General features: G+C 41.5%; 1 protein-coding gene across 1 annotated transcript in view; it reads left to right on the top strand.

The window, feature by feature from the left end:
* The first annotated feature begins 74 nt into the window (after positions 1-74).
* smtnb (smoothelin b) overlaps positions 75-19,151 on the top strand; it is a 50,486-nt gene continuing 31,409 nt past the window's right edge. The window contains 5 exon segments of the mRNA XM_078250760.1: positions 75-432; positions 15,108-15,265; positions 16,868-16,946; positions 17,043-17,121; positions 18,461-18,540. Coding sequence (XP_078106886.1) covers positions 382-432; positions 15,108-15,265; positions 16,868-16,946; positions 17,043-17,121; positions 18,461-18,540 — 447 coding nt within the window. The 5' untranslated portion in view covers positions 75-381.

Raw genomic sequence — 19,151 nt, 5'->3', positions numbered from 1 at the left:
ACTGAGTGGCGCGCTTTGAATGAGCGCCGGGAGAAGCCGCCGACAGAGAGGGGCGGGCTTACACCTTTCAGTGGGAATCCTCGGTTCAAAAAGCTGCCAACGTCCCCTCGACAGAGAGTGTGGTTCTGTTTCTGCTTTTACTGTGACTCGAGACGACAAAAACCGTACCGAAATATGCTCTCCATAAACGGGACACGGGTTTATTTTCGTTGACTTATAGGAAGTTTCTGATTTTAACTGCGCTGAAGTTCGAGACAAACTAAAAAAGAAGAAGACACAAAACAGCAACAAGTCGTGCAGGTGGTAGACCACACGTTGACCGGGGAACCAGATCACATCCAGACCTTCTCGTCTCACCTGAGCCCAACAAGAAAGATTCAAATGTCCGTAGAGAGTTATTCGGCGCTGGATGAGTCCTCTCTCCGAGCCTTGGTGAGTAGATGATGAGATGCTCTGAACTGAAGTTACATGCTGCTAATGAAAGTGGATCACTGTGGTGATACTCCAAATGTACCTGCCTGGGGAAAGACAAGGGATTGTAAAATATAGCCTAGCATTCAGCAGTCATATGTTTATCGTCATTCTATAGTTTGCATACATCATATGATATACATCATATAAGTTGTATCAGACCGGTTAATTCCTTTATGGGGATGAAGTCTTACAAGGAAAATAAATGGAAATGTCTCATTATGCTGGTATATGTATGTATTGTTACTACATAGGCTACTGTAGTGCACCATAACAGCTTAATTTAAGGGTAGCCAACATGTTTAACCATAATACCATTTTCATAATTTTCTTGCCAATCGCTCTGTGATAGTTCATGTATGTCAGTTATATGACAATACTGGCAGGTGGTATGCACACATACTGTAGGCCTATATGCTTCTTGTTGCTCTGTATGATAACTGATACATTGTTTTGTCACTTTCATATCAATGTTTGATTGCTGACAGAATCAGAACAATACATTTGAAGAGGTCACCTTGGGTTTGAGGAGTTTAAATATGCATTTTTTTCACCATTATTTTGACATTTTTAATAGAATAATCAATCGACGCATTGAGAAAATAATAGGCAGGGGGATAATGAAAATAATTGTTAGTTGCAGATCTAATGAAGTGCGTCTCACTGTAAGAAGGCAGGTAAATGGTGATCATTTCAGCTGTTGATGTAACAGACTTGTTTGGTGGTTTTGTGAGCGCAAACTAGATGGAAAAACCATAGGTTGATTAATCGTTTTGATAATCGCTTAACCGTTAAAGTAATTTATCAACCAAACATGCAAGGATTTGTTGTATTATATTATTTAAAATTTAAAATCTCTAGGTTCTGGACTTGTGATTGGGGAAAAAAAATCCAATAAATAATTGACCTATTCACGAAGAAAAAAAATATTCGTAGCCATAACTGACTCGAGTAAGCATTAATGTGAGATGAAACATATCAGACATATCTCTATTACAAAACAGTGTGATAAAGTAATGTTGTTTTAGAAGGTGAGTCACAATAACATTCTACGTCTTGGTTGTTACTATAGTAGACATTATGTCACAAGTGTGAGCAGCAAATCAGTATTGATAAAGTAAAACATGTAAAGACAGAAGACTTCCTGGTTCACAGTCACACAAGTCATGCCCTAATTATTTCCTGAGGCAGAGGAAGGTGAGACACCAGGCTGTCTGACACATATATTACTACACCTGTAACACAGACATATTTACAAGGATGCATGAGTCAGCCTGTTCCTGTTTAGACATATTACACTGGGTTTGTCTAAATCACAGTAATACATAATGCAACAGTTCGGTACATGAAACATATGTGCAATACCGTCCTTTGGTGTGTTTTTTTTATTATTCTGGAGTAATGACTACTACGAATATATAATGACCTGGAAGTTTGTCATTAAAGTAGGGGTAAATATAGTGACGTTTTTGACCACCTGCCGTATTAATCTAGGTACATGTGAATTTAACTCATTATTCTCACCACTTGCTTTCCCAAGACTGTGCCCTTTTAAGAAGATGCCAATCTCCGAAAAAAACATTTTGATTTCTGTTCATTATAGATCAGTAAACCTGACAAGAAAAGGCTGTTTACTTTGGAACAAGGCAGGGTATAAATATAATGTTTTCTTGACCTGCCTGAGACTATTTAAACTATTATTTACCTAAAGTCTGGCCAAGAGCTTTCTTCTCATTAATCTCTTAAAGCAACTCCTAGAGAACTTTTTCCGCTTCGGTCCCCCTACAGGTTGGAAGCGGAATTGTCCCATTATGTCTCATTCGAACTACAGAGCCGCTACCCGATCTGGCAAACTTGCATAGTACGGTTATAGCCAGTAGAGAGCCGCAAAACGAATGCAGAAGTGCCGTTATGAGTTGATGAACCACTGAAATGATTTTGGAAACATTATTTTAATTTACAAAAAGTTCTCTAGTGTTGCTTTAAAGGTCAACCTTATTTATCACAAGTTACATTATTATAATAGTGGAAGAACAGGAGTATATCAAGGAAATATTTCTTTCAGTATAATAATTTACTTCAAACGAGAGCATTAGTTGCTTTGATGAGTAAATGTATGAGTTTATTTTTAGCGGGACAAAGCAGGAAAGAGGGAGTTTAAATGAATTTAAAGAAGGAAGGACTCCCTGGTCACTACAGATTTTGGCAGTGGAAAGAATGAGGACATCTCAAGCTCTTTGCTGGACCACTTTAGTTTTCCAACACTGTGTTGTAGATTTATATTTAATTAAGCTGAGCTTCAAATTTATGTATGTATGTGAGTCGGAGGACTGCCTTCCACTTTTTAACTCAGTAATATTTTATTTCTAATAAAATTATTAGAAAAAAATCGAGCTGTGCCTGAATCTTCTCGTGTGGCCTGTATCCTGCGAGAGCTCGCTGTAAAAATGTCGGCATTGTCTAAAGACAGCTGCAGCCGCAGAATAAAACGAGTATCAAGCTGACGTTGAAATTCATGGGGTTTATTTTCATCTGACGCTAACCCATTACTGAGCTAGATCTCTTCTTAGCAGTAGATTCATGGAGCTGAATCCCTCCCTCACATGTGACCATAAGGTCACCGAGATCCCACATTTTCACTGATGATGTTTGCGGTGACTCGAGTGTCAGGGTTTTCCACAGTGAACTCAAAGGAAACAAACTCTGATTAAACTTGTTGCTCAGACGAGAAGTTCATATGTGATGGAATTTAAATTCAGCTCCTCAGAGACATGAATGGAGTCTTTTGTGTTTAGTTTTTATTAAATCTAGTCATTGTGGAAGAGCTGGTCAATTAAGAATAGTTTTTTAGGACTCTAGTAAAAGATGATGGACGTTCAGAGATGCCCAGGCTTAATTAAACTGTTAATAAAGCTGAGTGGAGGAGCTTCTACTAAACAACAGTTGGATAATGAACACAAACTCCAGGCCTGTGTTGCACTTAATGAACTAAACAGTCAGAAGGTCATATGGCAGCCTCTCTAATCCCTTCTCTACACTTCTATTCAAAGCCCAGGCTGCCTTTTATATTGCTCATTTAATCCCCTCCATGGCAACCAGGAAAAGCATTTTTCTTTTCTCTTGGCCGCCACAATTATTTAAATATCCACAAAAATAATCAGTTGGTGTCCCACTTTCTTTAGGAGAGGATGTTTGTTTTGGGTCATCTGTCTGAATGGTGCTTAAGATCTGCAGACACAGAAAGACAAAAGCTGCTGAGGCCAATCAGAGAAAAGCTCTTTCTAACCAAACAACTCCAGCCACTGTCACTTAAAAATAGATTTTATCAGTGGAGTGATTGCCAGCTCGGAGGGTGATGATTATCAGTTGTTACAGCCCTGAGTCTTCTGTGTGGCAATAGCTTCCTGTATGCATGTGACAAACCTCCAGGACGAGCCATGTCTACAGGCGCCTCTTGTTGTGGCACCTGTTCACCTGCCTACTTAGCTAAGAATAAGGTTTGATTTAAGCATCTGTCAGCCCCCCTAATTATCTGAAATCCCCTCAGCTGCACTGCATCATTGGAAGAATGCAGGAAAAGTCCAAATGTGACATACAAGCTTAGAAACGTCAATATATGCATGAAATGTTATTATTGTCTTTTACAGTTTGTGGTCTGCTTATGCATGTCTGTCTTTTCATTTTCTGAATTGGCATGACTGCTTGCGGACATTTCCGTCAGTGGCGCCCGCTGGACTGATTTCACATGCTGGATGTCTCGCATAATGATTTGTAACTTGTCTTGCCAGCCCTGTGACCGTCCCTTCTCCCTGGTGAGCAAGAAACATTCACACATGTTTAAAATAGGGCAATTTCACTCTGTGGTCCGGCCCCAGTGATATATGCGACCCCTGGGCCTTCGTTTTATGGCTCTCTGGACCCTTTGTGCGTTGACAAGGGCTCAACGGTTACAGTCTGAGAGGAAGAATGGGTTTGTTTTGTGGGCTCTCAGTAAAGTCCCTGGTTCTCCCACCCCCCGGAGACATGGTCCAAAATGTCAGACTCATCATCAGGAAAGAATAAATCGAAAGAATTATGCCGCATTATATAACTTGAGACATTTTTAGATTTTTTTTTAGTTGCCACTTACACTTGAAGCAGGAGCCGTATTTGTTTAAAAATGTCTTATAATGATCACCCATAATGATAATTGAACAATTGTTTTTTTGCTTTTTTTTAGGCAAAAGTGCCAAACCTTTGCTGGCTTCAACTTCTAAAGTGTGAAGATTTGAGGCTTCCTTTTGGCATACATGATAGTAAACTTAATGCAGTTGGGACAGTTTGTCAGACCAAACAGAACATTTGAAAATGTTTTTTTGGGCTGAGGGAAATGTTAACAGGCCCTAAAGTTAAATTTCAAGAGAAGTCATAAATTGCAGGAGCATGACTATGCAAGACTTAACCTGAGTCTTGTCAACAATGATGAAAATCATTTCTCTGTCTTCAAAGAGGCTGCAGAGTGTTTCAGATACAAGCTGTTGCATGCAACAGATCTTCCTTTGAATACAGCTCCCCCACTCCTTACTACACACAAAAGAAAAGAGTCTCAAGAGTTTTATGCTCTTGACCCTTGATTACACCTGCTGCTTCTGGGTTTATGGTGGCAGTTGGTGATCATAACTGCCTTTGACCTCAGTGGATGTTTACAGGGTGTTTCCCCTGAAAAAAAAGTAATGCAAGCGTAACTACAAGCACAGCGTTCACAGTGCACACCTGATTTCTTTCTGCTGAGTCTGTCATCATTCTCACAGGTATTTACGCCCTTCATATTTCCACAAAGCATTTCCTGTATGATTATGTTTCAAAGGTGTCAGCGAGGAGGTAAGAAAGAAATGGGCCGTAAACAATTCACCATTCAGAGCAGTTTTTCCTTCTAAACTGACATAGTATGACTTATCTACACTGTTGCAGTGACCGTACTGAGTCTATCGCAACAACAAGAGCAGTTTAGTTACAGCCTGCAGACTACAGCCTCTGACAGTGAATATCCAAAACACGGCCACTGGGAGCAAAGAGATAAGAAGTCACTTGTTTGTTTGATTAAACAGGAAACTTTTGTTACTGCATAGTGCTATAAATAGCCAGCCATGGTTGGCTCTGAAAGGATGAGAAAAGAAAAGCAATGAACTTTGAGATGATGTGCGTATCCTCCAAAGTCTATTTTTGGTCTGTGGCCTTTAAGTAGTTTGTTACTCTGAAACAATAATTCTGACAAGTGGAGCACGCGTTCAGATGTATTTCAGCAAACATTTGCTCCATGTTTAAGGTTGAAATTGAGTTCAGTGTGTCGTATTTCCTTATTAAAATGAATACTTGCTATTGTTATTTCATTTTTAAATATATGATACTTTGGAAACATAAGCTGGCATTTGAATATAAGGAGCAGTATTTCATTAATAAACAGGATACCAGGTGCTGTTTTGTCATTTTAAAAAGTCATAAAAGAATAATGTGGCAGTTTAACACTTAGTAAAACAAACAAACCTTACATAGGTTGATACAGCTTGTGTCAGCGCAGTAATGTGATTACATTCTGACAGTAAGTGAATGAAATGAACAGTTTGTGACTGTTTATGAGTGTTTCAAGGTGTAAACCATATTTGTTACTGCTTGTGCTCCTTGTCTATAAAGTATGCAGTCCTGTAGTGAGGGAATACATTGAAAATATCAAATTTTTTATAATAGAGAGTTGAACAAATGTGCTAACACCCCCTTAGGCCAATGAGATGCCTAATTCCCTGCAGTTTTCTGGAAATTGATTAATTAAAGATCAAACATGTTGTGCATGACAAAGATGACCACGTACAAAGGTAACGCCTCCTATAGGCCGCTCACTATCATTTTAATGATGCTATGACTTTGTTGGCGCATTTCTATGTATCTTGGCACATTACCACCTCCGACTGTAGATCAATGGAATAGCAGCAGGATGTGAATCGCATCGCCCCTGTGCACGTCAAAACGCAGTCAGTGATAAGATAATGCGCATGATGGAGAAACAGCAGAACCAGCCTGTAGTTATTGAGGGAGGCCAAAGAGTTGCAGCTTGAAAAAAGGGGAGGCGACAGCAGCTGCTACTACTGTAGAAAAGTGACCTCAATCGTATATGTGCAGCATAGACTCAATAAATGAATACAGTATTGTCACAATGCTAAGCTAACCTGAGCTCGTATAACAAAGAAACAGTGCTTCTAAAGGCTAACCTAGTTCGTAACGTATATAGTATATTGATCTCCTCTCCCTGTGTGATGTGTTTAATGTGAAAATGAGACCTGTGCTTGACTGGATGAGTGTATACTTTCCTACCTAAGAGGGGTTGTGCTGTGTTAAACTGATTCACCCAGCCGCTGTTTCAATTCGTGCTCCGTAGTCGGGCCTGCTTGCTTTGGTGACCACGCCGTCTTGAGCGACCTCTGCTCCGGGTCTGCTTTCCAGCGTCCTTCGTCGGCGTCTGGACTCTGTGAGCCCGCTCTCCGTGTTGTAGTTCAGGTTTATAGACCTAGACTGATATCATAACAGTATATTCTGCCTTGATAAATGGGTGTTTATCAAGGTTTATTAAACAAGGGGTGGGCCACTTTTTGTGAGCATCAGATATAGACCAGACTGTCAGAGCTGCTAAGGTATTTTCATCTGTGTGGTAAGTGATCCAGCAGAAAGGGTGTCTATCACTGAGCTCCATCTGTCTGGATTGTCATAATGCCATAAGCAACAGGTCTGGATAAGGGATTGAAAGTGGTCTCCTTCACTACCACCAGGCGTCTCTGGCTAGAGAAATCACTGCTAGAGTTTGAATGCTTTAGGTGCTCAGTTTTTTAGTGACACTCAAAGCTGCTGTTTTCCAGGTGTTTTCCACTCAGAACAAACACTTACCAGATACGTACAATCAGCATTGTCGCTGCTGTTTCAGTGGTCTCCATGCTTATCTATAATGTCCCAATGTGAGCATACTTCACTCATCAGGATTTAAAGATCAAATTGAAGATTCTGTGTGTTTAATTTGTGCAAAAGTATGGCACTTTAACCTGAAACTTGGTTAATGTCCACTTTTGAAGAAATGCTATTAAAATGCCTTTGCTGTTCAGCACCCATTTGCTTTGGCCAAACACAGATTCTCACTTGTAAGATGCCATAATGTAGCCGGGCTTCGGTACAGTTTTCATCAGTCTTTAGTCTTTACATTGGAATAAAGGCGTGGCTCTGCTTTATAGAGTACAAAATAGCACACAGGAAATGGCATGCAGCACTCTGCAGGATCAAAAATGTTTTGGGTTTACTGCCAAGTCACATACTGAATTAAACCAATAAAAAAGATACATGTGTCACATTTCACAAGCTTAGGAAAGGATGGCACTTTTTACATGGGAAATAAAACAGATGAAAGAGAAATAGATAAAGAGAGAGACCGAGAAAGAAATGTAGAAATACTGGTTTTGGCCTTTTCTATATTGAGTCTGGAAAGAGCCATTTCCTGAGATCTACTAGAAATCGTCCAGCGGATGTTGACGTTTTGCTTTCCAGACCACTGTTGTTAATGTTGTGGCATTCTTGAGATAATAACAGCTGATCTGTTAACATTTGTTTGGTTTTGTCTGTCGGTGTGCGACTCTCACTCCCATTGTAATAGGTACTGTGGAGTCAGCATGACTGGCTCATATGGCTCTATTAAAACAAACTGTTTGTACTCTGCAGCCTCCCAGAGTGCTTTAACCCCCTCCTGTTTCCTCCTGCGGGACATCCCTCTCACCTCTAGGTCTTTCCTCATTAAACTAAAAGACGGTCACGTAGTGCTTCGGTTTGGCCAGTGGCATCCCATATTTGGAAAAGATTCATCATGTTCTAGCTGCTGTTGTGTCCTGGCTCTGCTCACAGCACAAGGCTGGCTGAAGTGCAGGATCCAATGCAGTCTTTATTTAGTTATATAGACTCCTTCTGGCTGAAATCTGTCATTCTGTATCAGATCTTCTCCTTATGGCTATCGAGGATACTAACAAACTGTGGACAGCTCCCTTCCTCTGTGTGTTTCCTATGATTAGGTATGATGAGTCACAACCTTACACAAAGAAGCTGTGAAAAGAAACCTGCTTTGGTGGAAAATAGGTTTTGGTGTGTTTTGTGGAGCAAGCTCAACTTGGAGAACCAATGCACCAGTTGCAATACAAAAATCTACATAACCTTGTCAAACAAACTCAACATTTGACCCAAGGGGTGAGAGTGAAATGCCCACAAACAAAGACTGTTGTCAAAGTGAATGGATGCTCAAGTAATGTTCACACTTGGTCTGCATATACTGTGTAGGTTTTAATAATGTATTGTACAGCTCTGGCAGTTTCTAGCAGAATAATCAGACAGCTTTTTTTTGCCTATTTTGGCCAATATGAAACCCTTTTTGATCAGGCCAGCTCCTGAGGCCTAGTTGGGCCGAGTTGTCCCGACTGTCTCTGATCTGGATCACTCTCAGTGACCTGACCTGCAGCTCTGAAGCGAGAAACATTCAGAGGGAACAGCGTGGACAGCTGAAATTGGCCAAAACCTCTTACGGAGGCAGCTGATCCAGCAATTTGTTCTTCTGAGGTCCTGCAAAAAGCTGAAAGATCAATATTTTGCAGATAAGATCAGAGCATTGACCCCATGTGCACAATCAAGTGTGCACTTATTATCCATAAGCGTGTGGAGTCCACTGCACTAAATGTAAGCCTACTATGAGCATGATTCAGAAACATGCACATGAGTGAGTTCAGATCTGTCTTCAGTGCATCATTACAGTCTTACAGGACATAGTTGATGCCTGTACCCCCCTTTGACCCACATGCATTCCTCCATGCGTCTGTTCTTTATGCCTGCTACCTCAAGTGTAAACGGGACACTGTTTTCCCAGGTCTGCTCTGGGCCTCTGTCCTACCATCTAGCCTAGTTATTAATAAAGGTTAAGCCTTCCCACACGTGCAGCCGCACTCACAAAGAGCACACAGCCACATGTGCAGTGATCTTTCTTTCTTCCTGGCTTGTATATTTCACAAGTACTCCCTCTCTTTTTGAGACAATGAAGGCTGAGTGTGCACTGTAGCACAATGAGTTTTAACCTTCAATCTGGTTCGTTTCTTTGTTAATTTTTTAGCCGAGAGGTGACTGAAACTCCCTCCTCTGAGAAACCAGGAGTCCCATGCCTTGCAGGTCTCTATTATATCCTGATTATATTCCCATTTTTGAGTGGGTGTGGTGTGCCGGCCTACTGTATGCATGCACTGTTTTCCTGAGGCGTGAGAAATGATTTATAGGCTTCAACCTGATTCCGATTGGAGTTTTGCCCCAAAGCAAGGCAATAAAGAGATTTAAGGGTGATAGAAATATTTTTGAACTTTCTCACCCTTTCAGTCTTTCTCGATTGTTTTTATTTGTGTCTGTCTCAATGTCCATACCAGTCCGGCTTCCTCAGTGGCAGCTGGTAATCCACTTCAGCTCTGCTACCAGGAGTGTCCCTTGTGTCCTTATAAGGGCAAACTCACTTATGGGTTTGACACAAGTGAGTTTAAAGCACTGATCCGGTCTGCTTCCTGGCTACACTCTAACCTTCAGCCTGCTCTGGAAATTATTACTGTAGCTCATTTCATGCACAAACACCTACCCCCTACCTCTCAGTCATACCCAGGCACGTGGACTCGCGCGCGTGCAGAAAGTATACATACTCCTTTGTGTCAGAGAATTTGAAACGTCATAGTTTACAAAGTAGAAAGTGTTAAGTACAAAAACAGCAAATGAGACAAGCACATGCACACCCACCAGGAGTCAATCAAAAATTATACCTTTTTCTGTACCTGTTTTTGTGGTATATACATGTTTTCCCACAACATACACACAGCTGTAGAAGAAACAAAAACACAGTCTGAAATTGTAGCAATACAGGCAAAATATGATTTCAAATGTATCTGTAATAAATAAACAGGACTAAAAATCTGACTGCTTTCAATGCCAGCTTCTACCCTACAAAGTATATATTATAGTACAACATACTGTATATTATATGTACTACCCTTCAGCCCAGTGTACAGAGACATCTAATGTTTCAGTTGCTATTGATACATGTTCTAATAAATGGAGTAGAATAAAGGGGTGTAATCAAGACAAATCTGAACTTGTAAACCATTTCTTTCTAGTTTCACAGTAATTTAGCGGAGTGGTCTGACTTGTTTCACTTCCACAGGTTTAACATAATTCCATTTCAGTGCTGCACCCACAGGTAGTTGTAACAGCGTGTGCGCTTAGCTCAGCTATGGACGGCAGACCCACTAAATAGTAGCTTAGTATATTTTAGCCACCTAAAGAACCTTCAGATCTTGCCATATTTGACCACTTCTGAGGCTATTTCCATGTGTGTCACAATAAATTAAACCAGCCTCACAAACTCAAAAATCACATTTAAATCTGTTTCATGTGTAGCAGATGAGTTCAGAGGGTGTTCCTGTCCTAAGGAGTGTGTCACCAGCTGGTCGGGATTACTGCTAAACCATGAACTCTCTAATTGGCTGTGATTGATTGAGCTGCTTCAGTCGAATGTCTTTGGATAGGTTTGAGGTTTTTTAAAGCATAGAAAGCTGCTGCTCACGCAGGAAATGACCAACAGTACAAGCCTTTGCAGGCCCGATTGTGAAACATTAAAACGTTTTTATGTACCTTGCCACAGTATGATTCCTGCCAAATAAGGTAATCATTTTCTGGTTTATGTCAGTGAGTAAAAATAGTTGGGAAGACACATCTGGAAGCATTGCCTTGAAGAAGTTGCCCCAGTTTGTACAGGGTTGTCTTTTCTCTCCCCACCCTGTCAGTCATAACCACCTCCTCCATCCTGTTCCTAACATTGTATATCACCGGCTGAGTCGGGTGACTCCGCCGAGGCCAACAGGTATGACCGCAACTTCCTCAGATCGGGTGATGAGACCTCAGTTTGTTCAGCAGACCAGACTGTAACATGACTTTCCTCCCGCCATCATTAAAGGTGCCGACAGATCGGTGACGTCTCAACATATTTGTGTGTATCCTATTTGTTATGTGTTATTTCTGACTCATACGTCTGTTAGCAGTAGAAGCATGAAAAGCTTTCTGTCTGGGTACAACGGCTGCTCTCTTGGGCACAGTGTTGTTTTTAGCCACAGTGACAGTTGGTTACCCAGAGGTCTGTGGCTTGGTTTGAAAATGGCACTTTGGGACGGTCAATGGTGTAAGGTGCTGTCACTGTGTAACTGCATTGATTTTTTTTCCTCCCCCTCTCCACTCCCACTCCCACTGACACAGTTGACTCTCTGTGAAGACCACTGTCATGTGGAGGTTTTGTCAAATGGACTCGGTTTCTTAACGAGTCTGTGTTTCTGTCTCTGGTACTTTTAACGGTCATGCTGTTTTCCTTGGCAGGCACCCAAGTTCAAGGTGTGTTTTATTACCTTCCTGTGCAGGGAAGTTATTGGGTTGACTTTTACTTTCCTCTTTTCAAATACGTAAAGGGAAAGTCAGTTTCAGCTGCTGGATTTGTGCCAATTGAATTTAGTGTACAAATGTTGCAACCAATCCAAACTGACTCGACATGCAGCCATCTGTGCACCCATTGGTCCATTTAAAACTTCTTAGATAAAGTCAAAGTGCTGACGTGCACATGGATTGTTTTTCATCTCCCCCTTTCATCACATCATGGTTTTGATTCCCCTCCCTGTGCTTGTATTTAAAAAAGATTACTGGAACTGATTTGGACAGTTCTGCAGTTTATCACATGCTCTGAGTTTAGGAGTCGTACTTGTCTTATGTGATTTTGCTTTATGTTTAAACTGATAATGAACTGATGAAAAAAAAGGCCCAAAATGCAGCCTGTTTTGAAATGCTAAGCAGAAGTTATTGTTTTAGAGTAGAGGCCCAGCCCTAAGGCTGTTCTGTTATACCTCAATAATGAGTAAATAAATCAGTCCTAAAACTTGGCAGCGTCTACTGGCTGTATAATCACATTGTGATATTTATTCAGCAGTAAGCTTGACAGTGTGGTAACAGACTGCTCCTTCAAGTGTTTGGTTAGTGTGTGTGTGTTTGTGTGTGGTGTGAGAGAGACACACACTAGACAATGATAGAAATGAGCAAGTGTGTTCTCATTTCCTCTCTTAAACTCTGACACTCCTGGTCACTGCTGGGTTGGACCCAGCCCCAGTTCCTGATGGTCAGATTTCACTACCATCTCTTTCCTTGTGAGTCAGTAGGAATGTGAGGAATGACCTGTACGAGGCCTGGCCCTTTCCCACCCAGCTCATCTGCCCATTTTTAGGCATTCCCGAGTCCAGCTTAATTTTTCTCTTTTTCACTTTGTCATCCTTTCTCCCTGTCAACCACTTTACTTTCCCCCCTTATAGTTTTCCTCCTTCCTCAAAAGCTTTCTTCCTGCCTTTTCTGAGCACTTTCTCCTCTTACACATTATTTTCAGTCAGTTCAGCACTTTAAATTTCCACAAATTATAGTATATAGGAGAGCCCCTCTGTGCTTGTGTTAGCTCGGCTGCATATTTTGTCAAACCACAAAACCACTGGCCCTCTTCATCTCTCGTGAGACAGCCACCCCACCTTCTTCCTCCTCCATGCCCAGTTGGGGGTGGGGGGGCACATCAACCCCCTTTTCAACCCAGCAGGGTGCAAGGCTTAGCTGTACAACCACATTAAGCTCCCTGTTGTAGCAACCTGTTGGCATACCAAGGTTTGTGTGTCGACTGCAGGTTTTAACTGGTGCAGTAGGAAGCCTTAAAGTGTGTGTTTGTGCGCGAAGTGTATCAGAAAAGCCTGCCAGAGGAGCAGGAGCTGCTCATCTCTGCATGTGTTGACAGGTTCCCGCTGTCAACCGAAAGACAGATCTGTCTCTCATATGACAATAGAGGGCTCCCTCCACCCTCCCATGCTCACGGCTGTCGCTAACAAGAAAGCATCCAGCTCACTGACTGGTGTGTCTGTCTGCAGGCGTGCTTTTATATACACACTTTCACACCTTAATTACTCCTCTTTCACTCAAAAAATAAATCCTTAAGCTAATAGCCACTTGGAACAATGAAATGGCTTTGTAAGTGTTTTAAGTGAGCCACTTCAACATCTGAGTCTCTGGGGCCTCCTGCAGCCTGGCTACTGTTCAACCAAGAAGAATTACAGCCACAGAAGAAGACACCTGGGCGATAGGTCGACCCGGAGAACTGAACACACTTTTTTCTTATAGCCGAGCACCAGCTGTTGCCATGCCTGTTTCTCATCCTCTGCTTCTTGCTCAGGTGGTTCTGTCTTTTCACATTAGTGAAGTCAGATCACTTGTCATCACCAATCGATAAGCCGTTCATCGGCCCTGCTGACCCTGTAACTCCCTATCACACATCTAAAACTAAGCCAGGGCCGTTTAGTCTAATACTGTCTGCATGTCACAAACCTGAATGATACTTGTTTATTATCTGGCAGCTTTGACTCTGGTTAGGCTGCAGTCTTTAACAAAACTAAAACTTTACAGCTATGAACTGAGGCACAGCATGGCTTTGATGTCAATGAAAATGCTAACTTGCTGATCAACCACAAATGTCAACCTGCTGTTGGTGCTAGAGTAAAAGTCAGGGGATTACAAAAGTCAGTAGGAATCATCCTCTGGGGACCATTAATGTCTGTACAAAATTTCATGGTAGTCCATTTAGGCGTTGTTATATTTCAGTCAACAAACTATCCCAAGAGCCAAGCTGCTGCTGCTACTGCGGCTAAAAAAATGTTCACAAAATGTTTCAGTATACTCTGGCTGGACATCTGTGTGTTCAGGCAGATTGGCTCACAGTCTGTCTCTTCTTGTAAACAAATGTGTTATTGTCCTTGCTTGACAACATTAATTTGAACTTGGAGCTACGACTCTACGCTATGAGCCCTGCTGTTCTGCTTATTCACCGCCCTGTACTTACACGGAGAACAAGCCTGTGACCCTATACTGTAGCACTGGATTCCTAAATAACTGTATGGCCGTTTCCTGACCATGCTTCTGTGGTGTACTTACTCATAGATGCAAATATAAGAATGACAAGTGGCTGTGTGTCAAGATTCGATTCAAAATCAATTTTCGATTCAAAAACGATTCTCGATTAAAAAAAGCAATTCACAGTATGTAAATGTAGTTACTTTTCCCATGTGATTGCAGTAGACATACAATTTAAAAGAAAAGACAACAATGAAATGTAGTTTGATATTACTTAATATGTCTTATATAACTAAACTAAAAACTGCAAAGTTTTGCCATTGTTTGCGCCGCCTAAACTATTAAACTAATTATCACAAGAGTAACCAGGTGTCAGCGTGAATTCGAGGCAGCGCCATCTATGGGAATGGCGAGCTAAAGTCATTTAAGGACAATAGTATACACGGCAGTACAAAACGAAAAAACAAAAAAAATATGAATCGATTTTTGGAATTCTATGAATGGATTTTGAATCGGTAGAGCTTGAATCGCGATACGAATGTGAATCGATTTTTCTTTTTTTTTTTTGCACTCCCCTACAAGCTATCAAAACACATTTGTCTTCATGCCCTCTTTTTGTTTGTCTTTTTCTGCTGTACTTGCAGCTGGATGGAACCGTGGATCTGGACGAGAGGCGCCTCATCCGTTCAGCCATCCGGGAGTTAAGGAGAAGGGAGATCGAGGACATGGAGGCCGCTCTGGCCAGCAAGAGATTTCGACCCACACGCTTCAAACAGCAGGAGGACAAGGAGAACCAGCACAGGTAAGACCACACACACAATGCACAAAGAGAAATGTCCAAATTGCACCAGTCCAGGTGAACTGGAGATGCTGAGAAAACACTCACAAAACCCAGATGCAGCATTCCTCAACTCAAGTGGGAAAAGAGAAAAGTCTGGAAAAGTCATGTCAGGAAATCATAGGGGACAGAAAACTGCAACCACAGTAAATCTTCCATTTTCCATTGTGTATGCTCATTTCACTGTAAATCACTTTTAAAAATGTGTCCTTATGTCACATTACATCTCATGAGAGTCAGATTGAAGTAGTTTTCTCAGCTCATTTGTTTGTCTTTATTGCTTTAGTCAGAGAATACTCCAGTTCAAAAACAAACAATGCATCATTCACTGAGGATAACTCAACTCGAATTCCACCTTGCCATTTTGTCAATAAACACATTTTCTGCTGGCAAACTGAATGAGAAACAGGACAAACAGGCTTTCATTTATTAAAGATCATCCCGGTGCTCCTGTTGTGATTATCTGTATTTTAAAGAGGCTTAGTGGAATATAAGTCTTCATCAAACCTCATGTTACTTTTATTAAAAAATTATATTTTAGGGGTGATTTATGTAATTTAGGTGATTAATGCAGGTTTTTGTCTGACGATCTTGACCCTACATAGCTCCTCCTAAGCCATCATATATTTGACCCAAAAAAATTACAATCACAAAAGTCAAATAGTATGGGAATTTAAAGCTTTGATGGTCTGAAGTTCATTCTCTATGTGGATGAGGTGAGCTATGCATGTCAGGATGGACTGAATCTTGTAACAGGGGACTGTTGCTGACTGGTAATGTCTGAATTGGAGCACAGCAACGATTTAACACTATTGGATGTGAAGAGGATACTCAACCTTCTGCTGTCGTTTTCTTTCTCTGTCACTGGATACAATTAAGACCAGTGGCCGGGCCTAATCATTTCCATTCACTGCTGCTCTCAGAAGTCTTGGATTACAATAACAAAGCCTCACTGAAGCTGCTAGAATAAGCATACCTACCAAAGCAAATGCACACACGTGTTAAGACACACACACACACACACACACACACACACACACACACACACACACACACACGAAACCCATCTGAAAGTTGCATTATCCCATACCTCTCAGTGGTGGAATGTGAAATATTCCACTCTGACGTGCCACACATCCTTTAATACCAACGACTGGAGGGAGGAGAAGATAATAAGAGAACTGGAGGAGCGTATGAGTAATAGAAACCAACATAAAAGTGAGCAGTAAAACGGGGAAATATGAGGCTGAAAAGAGGGGGGGAGCCTATGTTAGACACTCTGTGTCATTGCTGTCAAATCTGTTTTGCCAGAGTATCACATTTTCCACAGTCGATTTGTGATCATTCCCCTGATGGGCCAATAAAACTGTGTGTTATCTTGGAATTGTTTTCTGCTGCCTTTCACATGCACAGAGAGGCCTCAGGATAGAGTCAGTGAAGCACACCATTTGTATTTGGATATTTTAACATGCTATGATTTGCCAGTTTGTCGCTTGCTGCATGAGCACAAGTTGACTTGAAGTCATAATGACCACCTATAACCACTACACCGTCTCTCCTTCTCAGGTCAGAATCCAGCGCCAACTTGGACGTCCTGTCACGAAAACTGCAATCAATCCAGGACATTGATGAGCTCACAAAAATGGTGGGTATTAATGAGCAGAATATCATGAAAAATGGTGACACTACATGCTTGTCGTGTGCACACTGATATTTTGTATGTGTGTGTGTTTGCGTGAAGCTCCGTGCCGCTAGCGAGTATGAGGAGAGGAAGATGATCAGAGCAGCCATCCGACAAGTCCGAGATGAACAGCAGCAAGGTGAGTCCAGCTATTTATTTATTTTTTTGGGGGGGGGCTTTTCCGCCTTTAATGGACAGGACAGGTGAGAAAGGGGAGAGAGAGGGGGAAATGCAGGAAATCGTCACAGGTCGGAGTCGAACCCTGGACCTCTGCGTCGAGGCATAAACCTCTAAGTATATGTGCGCCTGCTCTACCCACTAAGCCAACCTGACAGAGTCCAGCTATTTTTGATAAAATGGAGTCAAGCTGTGTCTGTATGTCTGTTAAATATGATAACAGACATGAGCTGGGTAGCTCACCTGATAGAGCTGGCGCCCATATATAGAGGTTTACTCCTTGACGCAGCGGCCGTGGGTTCGACTCCGACCTGGGGCCATCTCCTGCATGTCATTCCCCATTCTCTCTCTCTCTTCTCCCTTTCAAAGTCTAAGCTATCCTATAGAAATAAAGGCCTAATAAATGCCCCAAAATATGATACCACATGAAAGATGCCTCTTTTCACTGGTTAGATTAAACTCATATGTGACACAAGCTGTGTGGTTGTAACAAAACATTTAAGGATGGTGCATTTTGTCACTGTGTTCTGGCAACTCACACACTTAAAACTGTTTAGTCAGAAAATTGTGCTGCAAAGATCTAGTTAGGTCAAAATGTCAGACTTTGAAAGATCATAATTATGTTCTGGTTGACAGAAAACTTGTGGCACAAATCTATTTCCTATTGCCCTTAAGGGCGAACATTTAATACATTAGGACACTGAAAAAAAAATAAAGTGACTCAATATTCTAAATGTTATGCAATATTCTGGACACCACTGCATCAATCTTGATGAAAAATGTAGATACATTCAGGGAAATGATGTGTGTGCGTATCAAATTTAGATAGAAGCACCTATTGGCCTGATGAGGGCGCTGAAATTACAGGTAAAAAATCAACTGTGACCTTAACTGCCAGTTTCATTTTAATTTGAAAGTTTAATTATTTTTTAAGAAACATGGGGGTGGGGGGTAAATACATAGTGTTTATGTGAATGCTTAATTCCTGTGGGAGCGATAGCGGGCTGTCTGTGGTCGCCATAGTTACTGCGGCAGATCTACCTATGATGCTGGATCAGATAGTGAATTCCTGTCATTCCTTAGCGCTGTCTGGTTTGTGTGAGGCCCCTGTCACTCTGAAACACTGATGCAGCCTCCTCCTATAGGGCCATGTCTGGGAAAACTCAGATAATCTTGTTTCTTGTTTTGTGTTTTCTCTTCTCCTGATTTCACAAATGACCAAAGGTTTGAAATCAGATGGGATAATGATTCACCTACTTCATTCTAATTATTGTGCTACTGCTGTGTGTGTGTGTTTTTAGGGACTGTGGAGTGGGGTAAAGCTCAGCGTCGCTGCCTGGAGCCTGAGAGTGTGGAGCCCCAGAGTAGCATGGGAACTGGGGTGAGTACAGCGGAGTTAACAGAGCGATCAGTGTCATTTAAATGAGAAATTATTAAATTTCACTGCATTATGGTGATATAGTCTGAACGTCACATTACAAGTGTGTAATAAGTAAACTGTCTCAAGTCTAATACTCAGCTACTCATCTACTGTCAGCTTCCATTTGCAAAAATGAACTAACCAGCAGACTAATTTGCGGGTGCAATGTTTGTTTGCATGGCAACAGTGACTACTGAGGTTTCTCTGCTGCCACAATGAAGAATGCAACAAACAACAACAAGCATTGTGACTTGAGTCACACACTGTCATGAGTGTGTGTGTGTGTGTGTGTGTGCGTGCGTGCGTGCGCACACACACGCACAAAACACGTGCTTTGGCTGCCATGGAGCAAAGAATGTGCTTTTGTTTTTTTATATCCTCATTCAGGTTTGGCCAAGTATGAGGAGAAAGTTTAGTTAGTGTTTAGTGACAGCAGTAAATAGTTTTTGACAGGGACTGTTTCCCAGACACTGTAATTTTGCCCACTATCTAGCTCTCTACAGCCTTTAACACTTAAAGACAGTTGCACACTGACATTTAAAGTTTAGAGAGGGGTATGAGAGGTTCAAAGA

This window comes from Sander vitreus, chromosome 5 (assembly GCF_031162955.1).
Source record: "Sander vitreus isolate 19-12246 chromosome 5, sanVit1, whole genome shotgun sequence".
Taxonomy (NCBI): domain Eukaryota; kingdom Metazoa; phylum Chordata; class Actinopteri; order Perciformes; family Percidae; genus Sander; species Sander vitreus.
This window is presented reverse-complemented; position numbering and strand designations above follow the sequence as displayed.